Here is a 27,045-nt window from a genome sequence, read left to right on the forward strand (position 1 = left end):
CAGGCTGAAATAAGAGTTGGAACATGATAGGGGGGAAAAAAATCAGCTTTTCTTTCTGTGAATCACATGCAGAAGTTCATGTAGAGACATACAGAGACTGAGGAAAAATGCTCTTCTGTCTCAGAAACTTCCATTCTGAATTGAGATTCTTCTTCATCATCTTCTATAGTCTGTTCCTAAACTCCACATCAAAATGTACTGCACTCACAAACTGACATGTTGAACTCCTTTGTACAAGTACTTAGAGATAATTAAGCTCCACAAGATACCCTTTAGCTATTCGATACATGCCCTGAAATTTTTATTTTAAACTAGTGCAAGTTACTTTCAAAGCAGAGCTGTAACTAAGTATTTGCAGATCTGTCAAGTTCTCCATACAAAAGAGCTCAGTGGTACAGTAGTTTTGCTCACACTTTGCTTAAGGGTGAAGCAAAGTTAAATGGTGTGGGGTAGGAGATCACATGCCAGAATCTACCCAAGTCTGGTCTTAAATACAGACTTCCTGATTCCCAGGAATCACTTTCCTATAGGGAAAGCTAAGGCTTCTCTTTCAACAGGACATGTCAGTAGCTGATTTAAATCTCAGGGCAATTTTTTAAATTATAAAAGATGAAAGAAAAGGTAATCTTCCCTTAAGACAATTGCACCACCCATTTACCTCTTTTCACCCAGGCTTCACACAAGAAAAGCTTTGTTGTTAGGTTATGTTATTTGGGAAGAAGAAAAAGATTCTTGCTAAAAAATTTTTTTGAACCTTTAAGTCTTTATCACATGACAAAGACCAACAAAAATGATGCCGTGTACAGCTTTCACATATAGACCAATCAGAACAAGACTGTAGTTCCATCAAGTACCATTTATTTAAATAACAATTCAAGAGCATGTTATAGGTAAACTGGTTGCAGCAATATGAAAATATAGAATTCTGAAAAAAAGTCTGGCAAGTTAAACATGGATCTAATAACACAGTATTCTGTACTACTACATAATGAAAAATAAAACATGTTGACTTTCAAGATGGGATGATTTATTTGCACTTAAAAATACAATTTCTAAGATGACATCTGTTTTCAAAAATGTCTAAATGGTAAAAATAGGCTACAGAAACTGCTGTCTTCATGTTGAAAATTTAGATCTCATAGCAGCACTAACTTACAAATCATAGATGATAACATTTGCACAAAAATCAGCCAAGAGAATACTCATTGAGAACATGGTTTCTATATAGGAATTATCAGTTCACAGTTTTCTTCATTCTTCTTGACTTGTATTGATTAAAATGCTTTTAGAGCTACAATCTATTTCACTTTTTGAGACCAGAACCAATACCTACTTGATAGGCAGATGGGTGTTACTAACACATTCATTTACACAGAACTTATGCATCTTCGATTCTTAAAACTGCTTTTCTCTGTCAAGCTGAGGCTGCTGAGACTAAGTCCAAATGTAGTGAGGAAAGGAAGGAAGAGATAAGTGCTGACATTTTTTATAATAAAAATATTGGACTATAAAGTACATATAGGTGGCCCTGATGATTCAACAGGAGACAGTGGCTTCCAACTTTGTTTTTGTTTAACTCAAACAACAGTGGAAAACAAATGTTATCAAAGAATTTTGAAATCCTCCTACCTACCAAGTTAATGTGACCTAAACAGGGCTTTTAGGTTACCATAACACAGACAGGTTATTTTCTGTGTTTTGAGGCAAAGCAAAATGAAACACCCACAAAATAAATTTGCTTTGGAAATAAATTTCAGTAATAAAATAATACTTTCACTTATTAAATATATATCTTTACATATAATTTAGCAACTTGTGTCAAAAAATTTAAGTGTGCTATGAACATTTGCAAATAAATATCTTTAAATATTAACATATTAAATTAATCTGTTGGTATTCTTTCAGATGTTTAGATGGCAACAGTCAGCATAGAGAAAAAGGAAAAAATGACAACAACAAACCTACTTACAAAATTTCCACAATATGAAAATGGAACACATTATTGAGAATTAAGAACTTTTTCTGGACAGCACATATCAGAGAAACACACATGTTCTCCCTCTGCAAATCTTAAACCAAATCCAACACTGTTGCTTTCTTAAGCCAGAACATCTAACCAACAGCCTAAGATTTAAAATGTCTACCGTAATCTCTCTTTTCATGTAAATTATTTTCCTTAAAGCAAAAACAAATCACTATAGAAAGCAATTATCTACTCTGAAGAATAAATTACTTTCAGAAAAAAGTGAACTAATGAAAATGTATTTATTCTTATTTGCTATTTCCAAAATTGCTATTCTGACATTTAACTCTGCTACAGATAAGAATGAATTTAAATGTCTGTACAATTTCCAATGCAGAGTGCCATACCTGAAAATTAAGTATATCTTCAAATTTCAAAATAATATAATTCCCCTAAAGACAGAAGGACAAGTCATATTCTTTAGTGTGCTCATTTATTCACTTTTTCTGGTTATCAGTTCTGTTATACTAAGACTACCTTCTTTTCTTTTTCTTCCCCTAATGATACCCCCCCCAAAAAAACCCACCAATAATTAAAACCAATTTGCTTCAAAAAAAGTATAATAAAACAAAAACTGCTAATGGGATATGCCAGCATCCCTTAAATTCATCATTTAATTATATACTTCTAGGTACTGATTACATACAAAGTATGTTGTATGTTAATATTCAACAAGTGTTATTTTTAATAAAGTTTGATATTATCATACCTTGACTTTTCCTATTAAATATTCAGCCAAGGGCAAGGATGTGACTCGGTGGTGGAGCATTTACCTAGCATATACAATGCCCTGGGTTGGATCTCAACAGCACAAAAACATTTTTTAAGAGTTAAATACAACTCGGGGCTGGGAATATGGCCTAGTGGTAAAGTGCTCACCTCGTATACATGAAGCCCTGGGTTCGATTCCTCAGCACCACATATATAGAAAAAGCTGGAAGTGGCGCTGTGGCTCAAGTGGTAGAGTGCTATCCTTGAGCAAAAAGAAGCCAGGGACAGTGCTCAGGCCCTGAGTTCAAGCCCCAGGACTGGCAAAAAACAAAACAAAATAAAAATAAATAAATAAACTTGTAGGCATCTGGAGGCATTCTTTATAAGTTATAATGAGGCAGCTGCTTTAATTTTTCCATGCAAAGTCCTGCATCAGCATTAGTGGGCAGACTGTGTTATGAGTATATTGTCAATATGGAGTCAGTGGTTACTAGATTTCCCCTGGTGCTAAATCTACATATCCCTCTATCTGGCTCCAGCCAAGAACCTGCTCAGCCATCTCCATACATGGGATAGTTTTTATGTCATTTGTTTCCCTGGCAAGGAAGTTTTATAAACAGACTGGAATTGACTTCAACAGCTCCTCTTTTAAGAAAGCCTATCAAGATTAGACAGAACTGCTCAGTCAAAAAAATATTGTCCCCAGTGAGAAATTCTGACGTGTCCTTGTCATTACTGCTCAAGCTCAATATACTACAGTAACAAAACCTAATTGTAAATGTACAAAAGACAATACTACTAAAAAGGGAAGCAGCAATAAGATTTTAGCAATCTACTACTGAAAGAAAAAATACATAAGTAGTTGAGCTGAGGGAGGGAGAATAATTTGGAAAATCCTTCACTCCCCAAAGAACAGTATAAAAACAGTCTATTTAATATATGTAAGTAGTTTTGTATATATTTATTTGTATATAGATGTATCTAATCAAGAAATGTCTAAAGATCTTAAAATATATCTTCATTATATTTAGGTATCACACATACACATTCAAATTATTAGTACACAGCTAAATACATCAAATATACCATCTGATATTATTCTCTAAATGGGTAACAGTATCTAAAAACTTTTAAATAGTCATACTGAGCTAGCCGAGTGGGTTAAAACATTAATATAAGGAGATTTAAAAGGGCTTACTAAAATTTTCAGTGTATTTTCTCAAATTATTTTAGTCATGAAAGTAATATTACAAGATTCAGTCTCTTCTACAATTCTAACAGTTGTACTTTGTGAATCACCAAGGAAGCCGACTAAAATAGTAACGTGAAAAAAATCAAGACCTTCTCTGGTTTGCAGGAGCTTAGCAGGAGGAAGGAGGTAAGACAACATTCAAATATGCCAGCGACCTCATTAACTATGGAATAAGCATCATGAGAGCTCAAGGGCATTTACACAGAAAAAATGAACTTCACAGATATTTGAAACACAACTGATGAAGCAACTGTGGGGATGGGCTGGTCATGGCAGATGATATAGCAAGTGAATGCCAGAATGCCAGCTACAACACACCTGAATGAAGCCTCCCTGGATACTCCTCCACCACCATTTCAGGAGCTCAACTAACACAAGGTAGCAAGTAGCAAGTGCATTAGCTAGCACTGATGGAAGCAACAAAACTGCCTTGAAGCTGAAAAGAGAGGATCATTTCCTAAGATCCAGTCCAGTCCTGATGGATAACAAAATCTTAGGTTTTAAAAATGATCCCTGGAATCTTTGTTAACATTTTAAGTAAGTATATTTGAGTTAAAAATTTATAAATATAGAGAGCACAACTAGGACAATACAGAAGAAGGGGCGGGGAGGAGGGGGTGACTGGACCAAATCAATGGAGAATTAATCAGAGTAATTCCAAGAATCCTTCCAGGTGGGCACAAAGATGATTCTTTGAATTGTTGTTTTTATTGTCCAAGGTGAAGGAAAATTCTATTCACAAAGACCAATAAGTTCACTTTACAGGGATAGATAATAGGTGGAGTCATAATGAGTATCCATAGCAGAGATTGCCTTTGAATAAAACAAACATTACTTGGGTGGGGGGCGGGGGGAGTGGGGGGCATTCTTTACTTGGCCCTCACCACTTTTAAGCCCTGAGTGAAATATCACAGAAGGACCTCAAATGTAATTGGTCTAAGCACTCAGGCCAGGTAAGAATGAAAGTCACATAATACTGTACACTTACCCCTTTGACAAAGAGCTAGACTATTTTATACTAATGGATTATTTTAATGATTAAAAATCTTCCTTGACACTGATTAATCTGGAATTCACCTCCCTGATGCTTCTATCCTCTTTTCTCAATTATTTTTTTCCTAAATAACTTGGGAACTTCTTGTATCCCTGGGCATAGAAAAACATCAAAGTATATCAAGAGCTGATGTAGTTAAACTTCCACTGTCAAGCAGAAATCATGTCTTCCTTATTCACCAAACCCATGAAACATAGCTGTTACTGAAATTTACAAAGCACCAAACAGAACACTGCCTCTCTATTTAAAAACAAATCAATAAAGGAAATTATACTAACAGCAACAACACAAATTACACTGTTAGACACACTGGCAATCCAATCCCATCACAGATGCCCCACAAAACATTACATGAAACATTGTCACTTAGGTGCTCATTATTCACAGAACAAGCTAAAAATCATACACACACACACACACACACACACACACACACACAAAAAGGCTCCAAAAAGACAATATTTGATGATGTCACAAGAAATTAGTGCCAGCACAATATCTTGAACATGACAGGAAATATTCATAGGATTAATGCTATTATAGTATTAATATACTATAATTACAGTATTAACATACTGTAATAGATAAAATACAGTCGATTTTTAATTAATTAAAAATCTGCTGAATAGATTACCCATACTGCCAGGAAACTATTTTTAAAAGAAGCAATGATAAACACACACAAATAAAAAATTTTAAATGTCCTTTATATTTGTTTTATAATCAGCTAAAATTAAAACAATCACTATTAGTTTAAGTGTTTTATATTTTATGCCAGGATGAGAATTTTTTCGACTTTCAGTTCTGATCACCTCTCACAAAAATAAAATGGGCATATACGTTTTAACAATAAACATGTTTTTAAAAAAATAATGCTACCAGAGCTCTTAAGAATTTATAAACTTTTTCTCAAAGCTATATACACAATAATTATTGAATATATTTTCCATTAATAATTACAGCATACTAGATTTCTCTTGTCTGTAGCCCAAGTTATTTAATTTCTATTAATAGGACATATTAACATCTACCCTTCAGTGGTGATATTAATGACAGGATGGTACTCTGACTCAGATTGTATTAATCTCCTTCTCCTGGAAATACTTCCTCAATGTCGATCCAGACTCACTACATAAATAGAAGGGCATCAGACACCTGCTGGGCACAGGGTCCAATATCCGAGGATAGTAAGGAGCAAATTCGCAATCTGGGCTTTTACTAGTACAAACTGGTAATCAAACTTATGATATGTGAACACATTTACAAAGAGTTTTAAATTTCTACTTCTTTTATCATAGCAGAGTCCACAGACTCAGCCAATCTTTTACACAAAAACTGTTAGTAGTGTAAGCCCATAATTATTACACGCCCATATTCATACAGACACTCCCAGTTTACAGAAAGCTACTATCTGTATGGTCTAGTCAAGCACTCACTGGCACAAATATGTCTTGCTATCCTCACTAGGAAAACCTTGCCCCAGAATGCGTAAAGTCACTTGCTCTGTATCATGGAACTATTAACAGAGACAGACTCCTGACTCCCAATCTGTGAAAATATAGAACTTCCCATGGCAAGTTACAATTCTCCAAAACAGAAATAGAAGTAGGACAAAACCCAGTCTCCTTGACTCACAAATTGTTTCCTCTCACTGGATGGAACCTGGTCCTTCATTATAACACAAACATATTGAGAAGTCACAGGAAACAAAAATGATTGAGAACTACAACACTCTAAATGGAATGGTTTCAGTTTAACACTGAGCACTGTTTGTTGAAAATAAATGCCTAATACATAGACTCACAGTTATAAAACTAAAATAGACCTTGAAAGTCATATGGTGATGCATGAAGAACAGGGACTCTCTTAAAGGTCACCCTGTTAATTGCTTATCAGTAGCAGAGCCAGGACCAAACAGAACTGGGCTCTTCCCAGCTCCATGTCCTGAATCTGCTGCCAAGGGAAAAAGAACAGTCCAGATGTTTATAAGGAATCATCACAGTGCTAGAGAGATTAGAAAATGAGATCTTACCAACATTCTAAGTGTAAAAATTATTAGTATTTTACATTATCATTTAAAGCAGCAGGAACTTTACTTCCTATAAAAAATAGTGTGTATATTTTAGGCTTCACTGCCAAGGTTAAGGATAATTTCTAAAATATGACTTTTTCTCCTGTTAAATAGATATACAGGGATTATGTCTAATGTTGTTGAGTGTTGATAAAATAGATGTAAGTACATTCAAAACCAGGACACTCTCAAAATATCACCAACATTAACAAACATAAGGAATAAAATCCAACAACCTACCATCTTTAATATCTTTAATAGATAACATCTTTAATAGAGCTATTCAACCTATCAAATTCAATCTATCTTAACCTAGCTCAAGCCCTCTTCTTGTCTTTTCCAGAATACTGAGAAATCTATTAAATTATTTTGAATGTGATACTTCCCCCTCTGAGATTTAAATACTAGACAACAAAATATCTGTGAAGATACATGACCAACCTAAAAATGGCTCAACTTGTAAAACCATTAACTACTTAAATAATATTAATTTCCACATTAAAAAATAAATAACCTAATGGGACTTTATTGTACCTGTGAGTCTTTTAAAAGACTCTTCCACCCACTGAAAGTCTAATATGAAATCCTTTTTGAGAAGCAAAGTATGAGAATTTTCTAGATAGTACTGAATGGCATTCCATAAGGAGGAAGGATTATGTACACCACCAGTAAAGTACTCAGATGATAGAAAATATTGACCAACTGTTCTGCTGTCTGTTATTCACAAGATCACTTTCCCTTTTAATACAAAGTTTAATCTATAGCAGATGCTGATGCTAATCAACGAAAATTCCATCCTTCATGTTCTGTTCAATCTGAGGATGTTTTTTTCCAGAGGTGAAGAGCTGCTTGAATTCGGAAGTGTAGTCTGGACTCCAAGGAATAATCTTTGTAATTATTTCTGAAGACAATAACAATAAAATTGTACAGTCAAAAATTGTTTTTGTATACCAGAGCACCACCAACCACCCCTACCTGTAATCTCTGCATTCACTTCAAACTTTACTATGAATAACAATGAATCTTAATAAAACACAGATTCCGTGAAGGAAGAATAGCAAGTCTGTGTTTCCAGAAGCTTCCTGGTGATAACTGAAAGATCATACTCTTGAGTAGTAACCTTCTACTTAAGTATGGAACCATTCACCACAGCAGGAAGGCTATAAAGAGGTCATAACAACTTAAGGAAACTATTGCTACAGAGTTTGATTCCCTTTTGTAAAAAATAGAAAATGTTAAAGACAGATTCATATAAACACAATGAACACAAACAATCATTCCAAAGAAGAAAAATACCTTTGACCCTCTTGAAACAACTGCACCAAAAATAGCAGGATGAAATTAAGAAAAGTGAGGGAAGAGGTGGGTTGGGAGGGATGAGGGAGAACTTGAAAGGGGTGACATTCATCAAAACACACTGTATTTATAAACTGCTTTGTTAAATGGCAACTCATTTGTACAACTACTTAATTTTTTTTTTAACAGCAGATTGGGCTGGGAATATGGCCTACTGGTAGAGTGCTTGCCTCACATACATGAAGCCCTAGATTCGATTCCTCAGCATATATAGAAAAAGCCAGAAGTGGCACTGTGGCTCAAGTGGTAGAGTGCTAGCCTTGAGCAAAAAAGAAGCCAGGGACAGTGCTCAGGCTCTGAGTTCAAGCCCCAGGACTGGCAAAAGAAAAAAGCGGGATTACTTAGTTACACCAAAATTAGTTATTGATACTCTGCAAATGTCAATGGTTTATCCAGTAGTTATAAAATAATGAAATCAAAGTCAGAAGAAGCTCTAGAAGCTGGGGACAGAGCTCTGTGGTAAAGCACTAGAGTCATTTTGTAAAGCTACTTGCCACAAATCCCTGAGTTTAATCCCCATACTAAATAGGGGAGGGAGAAATGTATGTGTTACCCAACTGTATAACCCTTCTGTACAATACCTGCATATAACAATAAATTATATTTTAAAAAGGAGGAGGGGGCATTTTGTAAAATCTTGACTTAGAGGTAGGTACAGGTGATTCATGCCTATAATCCTAAAAAATTCAGGAAGCTGAAATCTTGAAAAGCTCAATTTCGAGTCAGCCCAGACAGACAACTCAGAAAGACTCTAATCTCCAATTATACAGCCAAAAGTCAGAAGTGAAGGCATGGTTCAAGTGATAGAGCACCAGCCATGAGTGAAAAGGCCAAGTAAGAGTGGGAGGCCTTGAGTTCAAGCACTAGCATTACCAGAAGTGGGAGGGTTTACTTAGATACTTCAGGTTAGCCTGTGCCTTTGCCAGAATTATTTAAAAATCAGCAAAATGGAGTTATTTTGGCATTGGTCTCCTGCTTTCATCCTGGCTTCTTTGTAGTAGCACTTATTTCTATATCTTCCACTTTAGACAGGTATAAGGGCTACCAATTGCTTTGATGAAGGTTACTAAACATTGTTGGTTACAAATGAAAATCAGCCTCTTACCCTAACACTAACCAAAGGATAAAACAGAATTTTCCTAAATGCCTGGCCACCAAGTTTGCCAGCTTCACAAAGCCAATTTTGCCAACTTTACAGACAAAAAAAAACTTCAGCTAACCACAGTAGCTCTTCAAAAAAGTAACAAAACTGGGGCTGGGGATATGGCCTAGCGGCAAGAGTGTTTGCCTCATATACATGAGGCCCTGGGTTCGATTCCCCAGCACCACATATACAGAAAATGGCCAGAAGTGGCGCTGTGGCTCAAGTGGCAGAGTGCTATCCTTGAGCAAAAAGAAGCCAGGGACAGTGCTCAGGCCCTGAGTCCAAGCCCCAGGACTGGCAAAAAAAAAAAAAAAAAAAAAAAAGTAACAAAACTGACTTATAGGACATTATGTACTGGTCAGCAAATGGTGACTCAAGAGCCAACTCTGAACACACCCACTTATCTGTGTGGCTACTTTTGCTATAACTGAGTAGCTGCAATGGAGACACGATTCCCCACTGCCAAGATTTACTCTGGGCAGAATTATTAGGCCAACTATAGAAAAAATTGTTGACTGCTGATATTGAATGTAGTAAGTTAAACAATTACTTAGATACCCATGATCACATCTGTAAAGAAGTCACAGGGCTTAAGAGAGTTAGAAATAGCATAGTTAAAATCAAACACCATGAATATAGATAAATCAAATATATACATATATAAGCATATATATGTGCAGAGGTAATATTTATAATTTTAAGTGTGTATTACTGCTGTTGTTACAGTGGTGATGATAAGTCTGACAGCAATCCAGGGAAATCTGCCTTTACCACTTACCTTGCAGTTTCTAGGACTTTTATGGCCTTGTCAATTTCCCCTTGGCTTTTATACAAAAATGCAAGCTCAAACAAAGTGAATGGCACTAGGTAGTGGTCATACTTCAGTAGCTTTTCACTGAAAAGGTAGATGAAAATCAAGTAAGCCAAAACAGAACAATCATATTTTTCAGCACTTGTCTCACATTCCACAGAAATTGTAGCATCATGCCTATTATTAGAGGAAAAGTTGCCAATATATAGCTATGGAACTTAATAAACTATAATTAGTACATTAATCTCTTACTCCTTATTGGTAAATCCAGCACTAATGTTTACTGTCTTCTAGGTAGATGAGAGCATGAGACCTTTAAAGATAAACCCTAGATACTCTAAAAAAGAATGAAGCTCTGGAAAAATAAGATGCATGGCAGAGCTTACCTCACAAGATGGTAAGAAAAACTCTTAGGAGCCAAAAAATTGAGCCAGAACTCTAAAAACTCTGCCTTTGGTGAAGGTGACAAAATAATACAGAATTATAAAATAAGAAAGCAAAAGATTCATTATGAGATTCAGTAAACAATAAAAAGCACACATAGGCCAGACATCAGTGGCTCAGACCTATAATCCTAGCTACTGGATATGATATCTGAGGATCACACCTGGGGAGGAAAGCCCCTTAGACTAGCTCCAATTAACCACTAAAAAGCTACAAGTGAAGCTGTGGCTCAAGTGGTAAAGCACCAGTCTTGAGCAAAAAAGCTAGGACAGCATCCAAGCCTGAGTTCAAGCAAGCCCCAGTAAAAGTGCACATGCACATGCGTGTACACACGTACATGCATATACACACGTACATACACACTCACACATATACACACATAAGCACAAATAAGTCATCATTTTGTGAAACTTTAAAAAGCAGAACTAGGTATGTGAGATGATATGAAGGAGTCTTGGGGCCCGCTTTTGTCTACTCCCCAAGGCCACTAGAACTGAGACCTCTATTTAAAACTTAAATCTTAAGGGCTGAGAATGTGACTTAGTGGTAGAGTGCTTGCCTAGCATGCATGAAGCCCTGGGTTTGATTCCTCAGCACCACATAAACAGAAAAAGCCAGAAGTGGCACTAGGGCTCAAGTGGTAGAGTGCTAGCCTTGAGCAAAAAGAAGCCAAGGACAGTGCTCAGGCCCTGAGTGCAAACCCCAGGACTGGCCAAAAAAAAATTTTTTTTTTAAATAAATAAATAAAAACCTTAAATCTTAAGAGACCTGATACTTTAGACCAAGATCAGACTAAAAGAAACTCATTAACGGGCATAAAAACAAGAAAAGGATAGTCGTCCCCTTGACACTTTTGATAGAAAGAGAAAAACAGATTCCTTTGGGAAATGAACCAATAGACCCATCCTCACATAAATTTGCAGCTAAATTTACATTGTCCAAATAATGTAAAAATGTATAGTAATAAAATTGGCTCCAGAATAGAAAAACCTTTAGAGTACCTGGAAGAAATAAAAGCAAAAATCCAAAGTACTTTGATGGGAGAAAGCAAAGGATGGAGTGATATTATCCAAAAAGAAATATATTCATTACCTGACATATAACTGTAACCCCTCTGTATACTACCTTTATCATAATTAAAAAATTAAAAGATTTTAAAGTACTTTAGAGAGACTCTCAATGTAGCTTCATAGGAATCTGAAGATAAAACTTCAAAATCCAAAATTATAAACAAGGGGTAAAACAACTCATCATGAGATTCAATAAACAGAACAAAAGCACAATCAATCCTCATTTTGAATACCCTTTTGGTCCTTACAAAAACACCAATAAAATAACTCGTTATGCATACTTCTTTAACATGTTCACTAAATACAAAGAATTATTTATTTAGGAAACAAGTATTTCTTAGCCTCTTGATATATTAACACCAACTCTCCTATATTGCCATAAATACTGTCAGTAGGAAAGGGACCAGGTAGCCATAGATGGAAGGCACATGACAAGAAAACTAAGATATCAACTGGTAATCTAAGGCTGCAATCTTTTCAGCTTGCATGTTTTCAAAAAACTTGAACTGATATTTTATTAAATATTCTTTTTTGTTTGTTTGTTTTGTTTTGTTTTTGTCGGTCGTGGGACTTGAACTCGGGGCCTGAATGCTGTCCCTGAGCTCTCCAGCTCAAGGTTAGCGCTCTACCACTTGAGCCACGCCACTTGAACTGATATTTTAAAATCAGGAAATTGTCTATAAAATCCAGCTTCTAGGCTTTTCATGAATGTCTCTAATGGTAGGGACTACTGTTATTGGGCCCATACTGTGCAGAGCAATAACCAGTTAGAGCTGAGGAGTGGAGGCACTCTTTAGAGAGAACAATTTCCCTGTTCCAGCCATTATTCAACCTGTTTCATCAGTAAGGTCTGTCTTTGTAGATACTTGTATTTGTACTACAGGAAGAGTGTCAGGGATCTCAACCTTGATTTAGCTCTGTGATTAATAAAGGAGTAGGGCATTATCATCACTGCTATTGAAAACAAATATTACATGCCTAAGAAATACCACTTTGCCAAAAAAAAAAAAAAAGGAAAAAGCATAGTGCTTGTCATATATCTTTCTTCCCTGTCAAGAAATTGCAATGATTTAAGTCTATATGCTCAGTCCCTGGAAGCCAGTATAGTAGGTGCACATAGGGGGTGTTCAAACACCTATGGAGCAAGTGAATGGTCAACACCCCAAATGCATGAACTGAGAGAGTATTAGAGGTTTGATAGGAGATGGCCAGGGGCTGGATAGACAATGGTTAGCCAGACCATGAATTTAGTTTTTACAGGTTATTTTTAAACACAAAGTAGAAATGCATAAAGCCTATGGTCTGTTTGGACCACAATTTCATTCATGAGGAACAAAGAAAACACTAGTGGATGTTCCCCTTAGTAACACCAAGTGAAAGTTTAGCAGCCTAAGATCACAGCAATTTCATGTATCAACGCCCTGAAAGCACAACGTGGGATGAAGCTGGTTTGGGTTGTTCTTACCTTTCCAGCACGTGGTTGAAACACAGTTCAGCCTGCAAAGGCCGCTGCAAATTCTTGAGGCAGCATCCTTTAAGCAACTTCACTAAGCACTCATCATCCATAGAATAATCATTGCAGCCTTGAAACAAACAAAAAACATATACAAAAGGAGAAAAGGGGGATAGTGGAAAACCCTCTAATTTTTTGCACTGTTGTAGTGTTTCTGGGGATAGAACCCAGGACCTCATATCTCTAGAAAAAACATTCTACCATTGAGCCACAACCCAGCCCAAGAATACTTTTTTAAATCCTAATCAAGAAGGAAACTTACACCAGTCAGGTTGCAGAGGGACCATTTAAATAAGGAAAATGTTTTTAGTACTTGTTATGCCTCACTACATGAAACACATTGACAATATTTCCCATCAAAAGAATGTGGAATTTACTCTTTAGTGGCATGCCTTTTAATTAAACTGGGTTCACTCTACTTACAAAATTTTTTTCAGGTGGTCCTACTTTGAGTTTTGTGACCTTAGACACAACAGGAAATATGAACTCTAAATAAAGAAAGAGCTTTATTAATTCTGTAAAAGGTAAAGCCAGGAAGAACAAGAAGGCTGCTGCCTCCTGTTGTTTTGGCTTCTAACTGTGTTGGCTTCAATGCAGGGAGGGTAACACTTCCATATGGAGAAGCAGATGGCTTTACACCCATTAAAAATTCAGGAAGTAGAACACCCTCTCCAGATCATTATGTTTACAACTTATCAATTCTCCCAGGTTATGTTCTTTTGGGGGGAAATTATGCTGTAAAATTAGACAAAATGGTTCTGAAATACATGGAAAGCATCTTTTAAAAATCCCTACAAACTTCTAAATGCTTGAGGATAATGACAAGGATTTTCTTTCAGCACTTTTTCCCTTTTAACAATGACTATTTGTCTTCTCCAGCTCACGTCAAATTGCACAGCTCAAACCATTCTATGTATGACCTGTATCTGACAAAGGTAGCCTCTCTCCACCCTTACTACTTGTGAAAGCTTTTTGTTGATTTTTTTAAGTTCTTGTATTTTTTTAATGCAACTAACAAGACACACACCTAATTTACACATGGGGGTGGGAGGGGCATAGAGCAATAAAGAGAAATGCTGCAGCCCTAGAGTCCCTCATATTGAAATTCTCCTGTTTTCAGTACAACCTTAACAACCACAACCTGGTGTTTTAGCTGGTAAACTGCCCATGGGAAGTTAACAATGCTATTAAGCTAACCAGGTGGGGATGGGGGGGGATGTAACTTCAATTGCTGAAAACAGCTGGAAATTCACTTTTAATTTTCAAGGCCTGATAAGTCACTGGCTTAAAAAAAAAAAATCACAGATACCAACACCACATTACGTTTCCTATTACTGAGGTGGAAACATTTTTTTCTCTAAGAAAAAAAAAGACAATCCATGGTTCTAATCATAGATGTTTATAAACTACGTAATAGTCAAGAAGTAGTATCTTTCAATGCTTAAAGCTGAAGGCCTAGGGCCCAAACTAGATATATCAGTCCATTCGTTCTCTCAAGTTTTATGTAGCAGTTTTTTTTGACAGTTTGTGTTATGACAACATCTTATTGCTCAGTCAATGGTGATTTTTTTTTATGAGGAACAGACATGGCATCATGGAAAATAGCAGCAAAGACACAAGCAACTTTCATGTCAATCTTGCCTTAAAGCTATGACAAACGGATTCAGAAAATCCAAATTCCTTTAAAAACCTTTGAAGCAAAACCATTTTTCCTTAGAGCACAGAGCCTGTCTGTCACATAATTATCCTGAGTGTTCTGTCACTATTCTCAGTCTTATGAATGAGCTCATGGATAAAGACATCAACACACAATTTCCATTTTACATTAGAAGAAACTACATGGTAATGATACCCAAGCACATTTCCATCACAAAAGATCTACTAAACTTAATTGGTTAAGGCCTCTCTAAGGAGAGGCTGAGGAACAGAGGAGATTAAAGGCAAAACTACAAAAATATCTGAACTTCTTTGACAAATTCACTAAGAGAAAAATAACAATAGAAAATCTAAAAAGCCATCCAAGCAGTAATACAAAATAGAAAAAGTGGATCTGCTGTACCAATTCTGGCTGCATAATAAATTTAGTTAAGATTGCAAAGAAAAGACTAATAGACTTAATACCAAATGACTCCAGGCATGATACCAAGTGCTTTTGTGTTTTTCAGAGCTCTAGCCTTGGTATCCTTGGAATTAAAAACTATAGCCAGAGGAATGCCAGAATAGATCAACCATATATCCTCTTCCCTCTTTCCTACAACCACACCTGCCAAAGCTAGCAACAAAAACACATTCTATTTCCAGTAATGAAACTCAAGATGGGATGGAGGCTGATGGAACCTCAGATTTACAACTTCACTCCTTCTTCTAGCTATTCAATTTCCCCCATCCTGAAGGGTAGGAGCTTAACCAACAAAAGGTCTTAACAACAGTTCAAGGAAGGGAGAGAGAAAGACAATCTTTGTGCATAAAACAAGTCCCAGAAAAAATATTCATAACCTGAACACGCAGCAACTAGCAATGGTAATCTTTAGAAAATAAACCAATTCTTTGGCCCCAAAGGGTCAAAACAGGACTGTGGGTAAGTCCAGCATTATGGACTGTCTGTCTCAGTTCCCCCCACCCCACCAAGTATTGTTAAGGTTTAAACACTTTAGATGTAGCTTAAATACCTTAGTGTTTCTCAAGATGTTAGAAAAAAACAAAAAGAAACAGTTTGATTTTCTAAGCCATTATTGTGTTTTACAAGCATAATATGATGCATGTATTACTCTTTAAATTTTTTGCTCCAATCAATGGAGGGGATAAATTAATTTGGGAGATTTGAAGGGAAAGAGTGTTACTCAGAGGGAAAGACAGTGGTCACTCTTTTCAATTCAAAACTTCATGAGTTACAAAGGCTCCATTTTGTAGTGCTGCATAGGAGTTTATACTACAGAGAACTGGCATTCACTTGCCAGAATTTATTCTATTGAACACAAACTCCTAGCTTTGTAGAAAAGAAGAAAGCTGGCCTACTTTATTGGGGGTGGGGGTGGGGGAGTGAATATCTTTACTGTTATTTAAATTTTAAAAAAATGCCTTCCTATGTTAAGATTCACCAGGCGACACTGACATTAAACTTCTAAGCCTCCAGTTCTGTGAAAAACAAATTTCTCAGTGCTTTTTCTTTTTTGGCAGTACTGGAGAACAAATTTCTTTATAAATTACTGTGCCTATGATATTCTGAAACCAGACTATGACAAGCAATTCCTCAAAACAAACTAAAATAGAAATGATAATTGGTCAAGCAATTTTATTCTAGCTAAATATATCCAAAAAAATTAAGCTAGCTTTTGAAGACAGACTTGTACATTCACATTCATAGTAGCTTTATTCCTAATAGGAAGTGGGTAGGACAACCCAAATGCTTGTCAACAAATGAAGCAAAATGCAATAGATAGATAGATAGATATACACACAGTAAGAATAGCATATTTCCTTATAAAGGAAGGAAAGTGTGACATATGCTACAATACCAATAAACCCTGAAGACATACTCAATGAAATAACCAGTCACAAAAAGACATATACAGGAGTTAATGAGGATGAATATAGTTGAAATAGTTTGTTTACATGTATTGAAATAGAACTGAGGAGGGGGTAAGGTTGACTGATAGAGGGAGTCATGTTGATACATACATGTGTGAAAATATGACAGGGAAGGCCCATTCCCCCATACAACTAATGCATATTATTAAAAATAAATTTAAACAAAGAACAACTACTGTATGATAACATTTCATATGAAGGAGGCATCTAAAACAGTCATATGCACAGTAACAAGAAGGGTGGTTGTCTTTTGCCAGGAGAGGGAGATGGGATGGTTGATGACATTGATGATCAAAACACAAAGTGTTTATTTAAAAGATAGACTCAGAAACACTACACCAAGAAAACTTAGTATCACTGACCCAACACAGCTTCCATTTCAAAGTAAAACAAGTTTTCTGGGTGCCAGTGGCTCGTTCATACCTATCATCCTATCTACTCAGGAGGCTAAGATCTGAGAGTAGTGGTTTGAAGCCATCCTGGGCAGGAAAAGCCTATGAGATTCTTATCTCCAATTAACCACCAAGCATGAAGCAGAATGTAGCTCAAGTAGTAGCACTAGAGCTCTATCCTTGAGCAACAAAAAGTTCAGGAACAACATCTGGGCCCTGACTTCAATTGCCAGAATCAGCACACACGGAAGGAAGGGAGGGAGCGAGGGAGCGAGGGAGCGAGGGAGCGAAGGAAGGAAGGAAGGAAGGAAGGAAGGAAGGAAGGAAGGAAGGAAGGAAGGAAGGAAGGAAGGAAGGAAGGAAGGAAGGAAGGAAGGAAGGAGAAAGAGAAAGAAAGAAAGAAAGAAAGAAAGAAAGAAAGAAAGAAAGAAAGAAAGAAAGAAAGAAAGAAAGGAAGGAAGGAAGGAAGGAAGGAAGGAAGGAAGGAAGGAAGGAAGGGGCTTGTTTTCAGGGGTATAAAGGCTACAGAGCTAAGACCACACACCAGATCTCCTGATTTTCCATCCACCGTGTCAGCTGCATCCAGTAAACCAAGATGGGAATGTGAGCACCACCAGAAAGAATGAGTAAAAGAATTCAATGGTAACCGGATCCAAAAACCATAATCATTTGAAAACAAATGATTCTCTATGTGTACAGAAACACACTAGCCTGGAGAACAGTCAGGAAGCCTTAAAAAATAATAATAATAAAGCAAAGTAAAATGAAGTACAGATGTTTTCGTGCTGCTCTTTCATAGGCCTAAGGCCTGTTTCCTCCTTTAGTCTACTTGTTGTTGTGCTGAGGGGCCAAACCCAACTCCACCCATGTTTTGGAAACTCACAAACTATATAACTCGTTTATTTAAAGTATACAATTCAATCATTTTGGATGTCTATAGAGTTATGCATCCATTTTACCACATCAATTTTAGAACATTTTTATCCCTTCCCAATAAAATAGCATGACCTTTAGTGATCATATCCCTCGCCCCATTTCCTCCATCCCTCAGCAACTACTAACCTATTTTCTGTCTTTAAACACTGGCTGCTGCTAGATATGTCACATAAATGGACCGTCTTTGTGACTGATTGGCCTCTATAACTTAGTCCAGGGCTCCCAAGAGTCATCCATGCTACAGCACATGTCATCCCTCCCCCTCAACTGATTGCAGCCACTCAGACACCCACAGCTCAAGGTCTTTTGACCTCACATGGAAGAAAGGGGAAAAGACGGGAGGTTGAAAATGGAGACACACAGACAAAGATTACTACACATTTCTTTGCATACTTACTTTCATTTTGTAAAGCTGCCTCAGCCTTTTCAACAGTTATCAAGAGATTTTCAGAAAGGTCATTCCTTTTGCTCACTATTGGAAAACCATTCCAGACATACATCATTTCCTAATGAGGAAGAATGAAAAGCCATTTGCAATTATAAGAAGATACTCAACACCTTTCATCTCTACAAAAGCACATACATGTGTTTTGCTCTGGTTGCTAAGGATCTCAAGATAGTGCTTAGAAATCAAGTTCCTTAGTTTACTTCATGTAGAGCTTACTGATATAATTCTCTTGTTTTATTACATGACTTTTTCTTTTTATATTACAGAAGTAATAACAATGTTTTAAACTGACACTATGAACAATTCTGTTTGATATAAATTTTTGTTGTTACTCTTGAGTAAAGGGAAATATTTTAAAATGTCTGCCAGTTGTTTACATAAAATGTTTCCAAGCATATCATTAGAAATGAACATTGGAATACTGGGCTCAACTCCTCTTATACCATTAAAAACATGTGTCGGTCCAGCAATGCAATCCAATAAGCAGAAAACACATTTTTTAAGGGCCATATGGCTGAATGACAGCTCCTGAAAATGTAAAGTAATGATTTCTCATGGCAGATTATATTTAATGGGCTAACAGATGAGAAATTTTTTTTGGACCAAACGCAAATGTGCTTTTGCTTGAAAATATTTTTCTAATGATCCTGATAGTGCCATTTGTATTTTGAAGGGTATACAATAAGCAGGCTAATTATTATCTTCTTAGAAATAAATGAATTCTAAAATATGATGAATATTGTTTGAAAAGCTTCATAGCAAGGAAGTGCTAGAAATTCAGGCAAAGTGGCAGTGAATTAGCTTCATGGCATGAAAACTAACATCACAACACTCGTCCTTACATTTTACATAAGACAATTTCTTACTGTTTAACCAAGTAAGAGCTCAAGTCAACATTGATTATTTTTAAGTTGTTGATTTAAAATCTTTTATTGATGGAATATTTTATCTGAAGAAGGCAAGTTCATGTCTGAGAATAAATGAAAAACAGGCACTTGTGGTAAAATTACAGTAATTCAAGCCAACTCCCTACTCACTGTACACCATAGACACAGAGAAGAATTAGCAGTGAGCTAACCTTTCTTAAGATTAACTGTCAAAGCAGGACAATTGTGTACCCACTGGACTCTAAGTACTACTGCAGAGAAAGAACTACAAAGGTTTAGCAACATTTCTGGAAAGTTTTACAAGACAGAGAAACTTTCCCAGTGTAAACCACTTAATAAAAACAAATGGGGCCAGGCACTGGTGGCTCATACTTGCAATCCTAGGAGGCTGAGATCTGAGGATCAAAGCCAGCCCATGCAGGAAAGTCTATGAAATATTTATCTCCAATTAACCACCAGAAAACTGGAAGTGGTGCTTGGGCTAAAAGCAAAAAACATTCAGGGACAGCACCCAGGTCCTGAGTGCAAGACCCACAACCGACAAAAAATAAATAAATAAAAGAATGATGCCTGGAGCTGAAATTAAGTGGTGACAGAGCAGTAGGCTTTCATGTTAGCTGGGAGAAAGGGAACATTTGGTTATCACTAGGAGGGGCAGTGCTTTGGGATTTGTTTGTGTTCAAAGTGATTAGAAACTGGTCACAGTTTTGGCTTACTCTATCACATTTACAGATCACCTCTGCCTGATACTACTGTTCCCTGGTATTGCTTATGTCAGGTAGGAAACATTTGGGTCTGTGTACTAGTTGCAGGATAGCTTTTTATATCTGACCCTTGACAGAGCTGCACTTTCTGCTTCATGGAATATGTAAACAGTTTCTATAAATCAATAACAAGATAAGAAATGATGAGTGGGAGATTAAAGGAGAACATGAACAGCAGTTCACAAAGGAATAAAAAAGAATAAACACACAAAAGATGCTCAATGGCCCCAGCTAATCAAGGCAAATTTTAAAAATAAGGCATTGCTATGAAAGCCTCAGAAGAGTTATGTAATTTGTTATATCCAGTATTTTTGAAAGAAGCATGAACTATAAAAGTTAAAATTAGGTTTTTACAAAGGCTTTGCCTAAATGGCATTTACAATTAGGAGTATGAGCACAAGATGGACTTAAAACAGCTACCAGTCTACCAGCCACTTTGGGTTCTTGAGCACTGAAAATACAGCAATAACAAACCAGTGTCCTCTAAGTGTGTAATTTCTAAGAAAGAACAATTCAGTGAAAGAGGATGTGAGCCACGTGCTGGTGGCTCATGTTTGTAATCATAGCTACTCAGAAGGCTGAGGTTTGAGGATCCCAGTTCAAAGCCAGCCTAGATAGAAAAGTTCATAAGACTCTAATGTCCAATTAACCACCAAGAAAAGCCAGAAGTACAGCTGTGACTCAAATGGTAGAGCACCAGCCTTGAGAGCTATGGGGTAGTGCCCTGCCATGAGTTCAAGACCCAGTACTGGCAAAAAAAAAAAAAAAGAAGAAGAAGAAGAAGAATTTCATTTAAAGTTTGTACTAATTTGCCACTACATGTTGAAATGACAAAATATGTGTTCAGCTATATTCTTAAAAGTTCATTTCAGGTTTCTTTGTACTTTTTAATATGGCTAATAGAAAAGGTAAAATTATATTTGTGGTTTGAATTATTTCTAATTCAATTCCAGTGAAGTCAACTTCCCCTCTCCCTGCCTGAACTCCCTTATAGGTAAGATAGGACAAACTTAGCTATTATATAAATAAAGTGATAAGCTCTTTTTATAAGTAGCTTTTGTGGTAATGCCTGAAACATACCAACTAGTCAAAAAAAAATAAGCAATAATTTTAATAATTTATTTATAAATGTTTATCTTATGAAATTTAACTGAGCTATAAATTTTACAACCAAAGTTAGATATGTTCCCTAATATTCTGAACAGAGAACATACTTCTATGGTGCAAATAGTAAATACTATAAAAGCAGATACCAGGGCTGGCAAGATGAGTTTCACAGGAGCAGGCAAGGAGGGGGAGTAACGCCGCGCCTTCCGCACAGCAAACTTCTCAGTAGGGAGAGATTTGCCAGCAATTCTCTGCTTCAAGCCATCCACCTGTCTGAAAATCCCAAATAAAAGGTCAGCAAGCACGTATGTTATTTACATTTGTGGTTTTCACACCACACACCACAGATCAGCAGGTGCTGCTGATAGCAGCACCTGGAAACCTGATCAAACTGCAGTTTTGGGGTCCGCCACAGACCTAACAAATCGGCAAGTCCATGGCTGGGGACCAGCACTGTGGAATCTGAGGCATCCTCCAAGTGATTCCACAACAAATTCAAGTCAGAGCCACTGAATGACACATCTTCTTAGGTAAATAAAAAAAGAGTCATGGAGGAAAGAAAGTGTACTGACACAGTTCCTATTCCTAGCTACAATGGTACAGGTCTATAAAGTGATCTGAGGCTCAAAAGGCAGCCATCAATTAATGTATAATTTGAGGAAAAGATTTCCAAATAATCAGTTTAAGACTTGTACACATTTTCTAACTCCTCTGAAAATTCTAAAGAATTCCGATTGTGAAAATCATAAATGTATGGGACTAGGCTAGGAGACTATACCCTCCTGAAGGTACTTTTACTTTTTGGATTGAGTGAATTTTGTTTACTTCTTTGAGACAGGGCCTTATTTAATACGTAGTCCTGGGCTGGTTCCAATCTAACTTCTTTCCACCTCAGGCTCCCCAGTGCTAGGATTACAGGCATCTGTGCACCACCTGCCCAGCACCAGAGGACACTTTTTTTTTTCTTTTTTTATCCTCTTATTTATTGTCAGAGTGATGTACAGAGAGGTTACAGATTCATACGTTAGGCCTTGGGTACATTTCCTGTACTGTTTGTTACCTCCTCCCTCATTCCCCCCTCCCCCCTCCCCCTTTCTCTCTCCCCCCATGAGTTGTTCAGTTGGTTTACACCAGTTTTGCAAGTATTGCTTTTGGAGTCATTTGTGTTTTTATCCTTTGTCTCTCAATTTTGGTATTCCCTTTCACTTTCCTAGTTCTAATGCCAGTATATACAGTTTCCAATGTACTCAGATAAGATACAGTGATAGTGCAGGTACAACCACAGGAAGGGGATACAAGAGAATCACCAACAATAGAAGCTACGGTTTCACATGGCATGTTGAAAGTAATTACAACAGTGATATAACAGTCGTTTTCATAACATGGAGCTCATTACACTTAGCATCATCTTATGCATTAATAAGGGCATAGCTATTAGGCTCTTGTGATCCTCTGCTGTGACTAGCCTAAACCTGTGCTAATTATTCCCTATGAGGGAAACCATAGAATCCATGTTTCTTTGGGTCTGGCGCACTTCACTTAGTATAACTTTTTTCCAATTCCTTCGATTTCCTTACAAATGGGGCAATGTCATTCTTTCTGATAGAGGCATAAAATTCCATTGTGTATATGTACCACATTTTCCTGATCCATTTGTCTACTGAGGGGCATCTGGGTTGGTTCCATATTTTAGCTATGACAAATTGTGCTCTGATGAACATTGTTGTGCTGGTGGCTTTAGTGTATTCTTGTTTGTGGTCTTTTGGGTAGATGCCCAAAAGTGGGGCTGCTGGGTCATAGGGAAGCTCGATGTTTAGCCTTCTGAGGAATCTCCATACCACTTGCCAGAGTGGCTGAACCAGTTTACATTCCCAACAACAATGAAGTAGGGTTCCCTTTTGGCCACATCCCCTCCAACATTTATTATTGTTAGTTTTCTTGATATAGGACATTCTTACTGTGGTGAGGTGGAATCTTAATGTTGTTTTGATTTGCATTTCTTTTATGGCCAGTGATGTAGTGCACTTTTTCATATGTCTCTTGGCCATTCTCATTTCCTCATCAGAGAAGTCTCTTTTTAAGTCTTTAGCCCACTTGTTGAGGGGGCTGTTGGTTCTTTGCGGTTTTGTTTTGGAGGAATTTAATTTTTTTAGTTCTAAATTTATTTTAGATATGAGACCTTTGTCCATTGTATGGCTGGTAAAGATCTTTTCCCAATCTGTGGGCTTTCTGTTTATCTTGCAAGCTATGTCCTTTGCCCTGCAGAAGCTCGGCAGTTTGATGCAGTCCCATTTGTCCATCCTTTCTTTGACGTGTAGCATTTCTGGGTCTTTGTTAAGGAAGTTCTGCCCTGTGCCAAGGAGCCCAAGTGTTTCTCTTACTCCTTCTTGGAGTGTTTTCAGGGTATCTGTTTTAATTTCAGGTCTTTGATCCATTTGGAATTGATTTTGGTGCAGGGTGATATATAAGGATCTAGTTTTAGTTTGTTGCAGGTGTTGAACCAGTTTTTCCAGCACCATTTGTTAAAGAGGCTATCTTTCTTCCATCCTATTTTTTTAGCTCCTTTATCAAAGACTAAGTAAAGACCTCTATGATGAGAACTTTAAAAACATGAAAAATGAAATTAAGGCAGAACTAAGAAAATGGAAAAACCTCCCATGCTCCTGGATTGGGAGGATTAATATGGTCAAAATGGCAATATTGCCAAAGGCTATCTACAAATTCAATGCAATACCATTTTTTAATGAAATAGAGGAAGCAATCCAGAAATTCATATGGAACAATAAAAGACCCTGAATAGCAAAAACAATCCTAAGCAGAAAGAACAGTGCTGGAGGAATTACAATACCAAACTTCAAGCTTTATTATAAAGCTATAGTAATTAAAACAGCTTGGTATTGGCACCAGAACAGGCCTGAAGACCAATGGAACAGAATTGAAGACCCAGAAATGAACCCACAGAACTATGCCTACTTTGCCTACTGAGGACATTTCTTATGCACAATCGTATCAATGCATCCAACAAGTTGCTGAGAAATGATTCAGAAAACTATCCAACTACATTACTGAAAAAAAGCAAGATAAAGTAAGGGGGAAAATCCAGTAGCAGAGCTCCAATAATAATATTATTCTACTGACACAACAAAGCTTTCTCAACTCCCAGTTATACAAGCACAGCTGCGGGAAGCTAAAAGGATATTTTGACTCCTGCCTTACTGCCTTGTTTTAAGAGTTCCCATATCAAATGAGCAGGGAAGTTAAATAAAAAAGAAGTAAAGCACAAGAGAACAGAAGATACATTAGTGTCCTTTATGTACCCAGGGGCTTTGTTATAGAAATGGTGTCTTGCTTACCTAAATAGAGTTACCACATTCTCATTAGTTGCTGCCACCTCCTCCTCTGGAAGCATACTCAAAATGGCAGCTTTCAAGAACACATATGTTGCCTTGAGAAGAAAAACAGGAGATTGCTATACAACATCTTCAGGTACATTGCATTTCTACCATGAAAATCAGGAATGGCTTATGCATTTTCTGGATATAATATTAAGAGGTGATAGGGAAATCAAAGAAAATGAAATTTTTGTTGTCTGTTTCAAATAAGAATAACACTTTTCAATAAATTGAATTTTTTTCTTCTTCCAGGACTATACTACACTCATGGGTAAGAAAGTAGTCAGAATGGTATTGTCATCTAATTGCTCCCTACTTCTCACTATATATTGAATTCATATTTTTAATTATTATTGTATAGGTGATGTACAGAGGGGTTATAGTTACATAAGTCAGGTAATGAGTACATTTCTTTTTGGACGGTGTTACCTCTTCCCTCATTTTCTCCCAGTTTTTCCCTCCTGAATTCATTTTAATAATCACAAAAAGCTTGGTCATTGAGGCACTAGAAAGACTATGAAACTTTTCAAGACTACAGTATAAATATGTAATATTTAAAGTGTAAGTGCAATTCATGTATAGATGAGCTATTATTCTCCTTATTAGAAAAAACATTTTGTGTAGCCTTTAAAACATGTAACACTAAAGACAGTGTGATCATGTACATGTACTTACTTACTCCTTATTACCTATTACTCTTTGGGTAGCCTTTAAAGCATGTAATGCTAAGGACAGTATGATCACGCACATGTACTTACTTACTCCTTATTACCTTATTCTCTAAGTTGAGAATCTAGTATAAATGTAACACTAGGTAAACAATCCTGACTACTTCTATTATAACAGATTATATTAATGAAAGCACTCCTCTTTACCTTTGACCATTTACTCTCTTTGCAAAGTAGATCTGAATAGTGATATGCCTGCATCCAATTTTGTTGAAATATACATGTCCACATTAGCTCCCAGTAACAGAGATGGTGAAACTGTTTCCATTCTTCTTGAACTGAAATGCATTTTCGAAATATCTCTTGTGCCTATAAGTCAATTGCATAAAGCTGATCATCCAAATATTAGATAAGGAGATAATAACCTAATGGAAAAATACATAAAACACTTTGTACAAAAAGAACGATATTATCACTCATTAAACCATGCAAAATGATGTTAGTCCTTTCCTTAAATGCAATGATTCACTTAAGTTCTGCCTCTTCCTTTAATATTATGAGGCAATCTTGGCACCTTTTCAAGTAAGATATAAAATGCCAACATCCTTTAAAAAAGACTGACACAAGCCAAAACACACTTTAAGCAAAGTCCCAGACACTAGGCAATGTGGGCACTAGGCACATAGCTGATAAAAGATTAACCTCTGTTATTATATAAATAGTTTACAACGTCTTTTAAGTTCTAGGAGAAAACTGGAAAAACAGGAGCTAGGAATGTGGCTTAGTCGTAGAGTACTTGCCTAGCATGCATGAAGCCCTGGGTTCTATTCCTCAGTACCACGTAAACAGAAAAAGCTAGAAGTGGCACTGTGACTCAAGTGGTAGATTGCTAGCCTTGAGCAAAAGTAGCTCAGTGACAGTGTGCAGGCCCTGAATTCAAGCCCCAGGACTGGCAAAAAAAGAAAAAGGAAAAGAAAATTGGCAAAAGAAAACAGGCATATTGAAGAACAAGATATAAAGTGGCAAATATGTTTTCCCTTGTAAATACATATGTACATAATATATATGAATTTATATAATTTTCATACATATACGTAATTCATAAACTGAGTTACTGGCAAAAATTTTAAAGATGGTAAGTGAAGCTGTGGCTCAAGTGTTAACAGCACTAGCTTTGCTCAAAAAAAGCTCAGGGGCAGTGCCCCAAAGCCAGAACAAAAAAAAAATTTTTAAGACAAATTTTCCAGAGTTGAGAAAGTATCTTTATAGAAGTTAAAGTTGAAAGGCAATTACAAAGGACAATTTGGCTGGATTTACCAAAATGCAAACATCTTCCGATCCAAATATTCAAACAATCAAAAATCAGACTTTTATCAATATTCCTGTACACAGAAATGTACACATAGGGGCATTT

General features: G+C 36.6%; 1 protein-coding gene across 1 annotated transcript in view; it reads right to left on the reverse strand.

Moving 5' to 3' along the window:
• Positions 1-5,731: 5,731 nt before the first annotated feature.
• The window catches only part of Ttc39b (tetratricopeptide repeat domain 39B), a 109,251-nt gene continuing 87,937 nt past the window's right edge, over positions 5,732-27,045 (reverse strand). Inside the window, exons 14-20 of the mRNA XM_048352164.1 lie at positions 25,839-26,000; positions 24,925-25,016; positions 21,718-21,844; positions 18,763-18,871; positions 13,402-13,519; positions 10,390-10,506; positions 5,732-8,012 (exon numbers count right to left, since the gene is read on the reverse strand). Of these exons, the coding sequence (XP_048208121.1) occupies positions 7,922-8,012; positions 10,390-10,506; positions 13,402-13,519; positions 18,763-18,871; positions 21,718-21,844; positions 24,925-25,016; positions 25,839-26,000 (816 nt within the window). The 3' untranslated portion in view covers positions 5,732-7,921. The remainder of the gene's footprint in view (positions 8,013-10,389; positions 10,507-13,401; positions 13,520-18,762; positions 18,872-21,717; positions 21,845-24,924; positions 25,017-25,838; positions 26,001-27,045) is intronic.

The sequence above is a fragment of the Perognathus longimembris genome, chromosome 1 (assembly GCF_023159225.1).
Source record: "Perognathus longimembris pacificus isolate PPM17 chromosome 1, ASM2315922v1, whole genome shotgun sequence".
Taxonomy (NCBI): domain Eukaryota; kingdom Metazoa; phylum Chordata; class Mammalia; order Rodentia; family Heteromyidae; genus Perognathus; species Perognathus longimembris.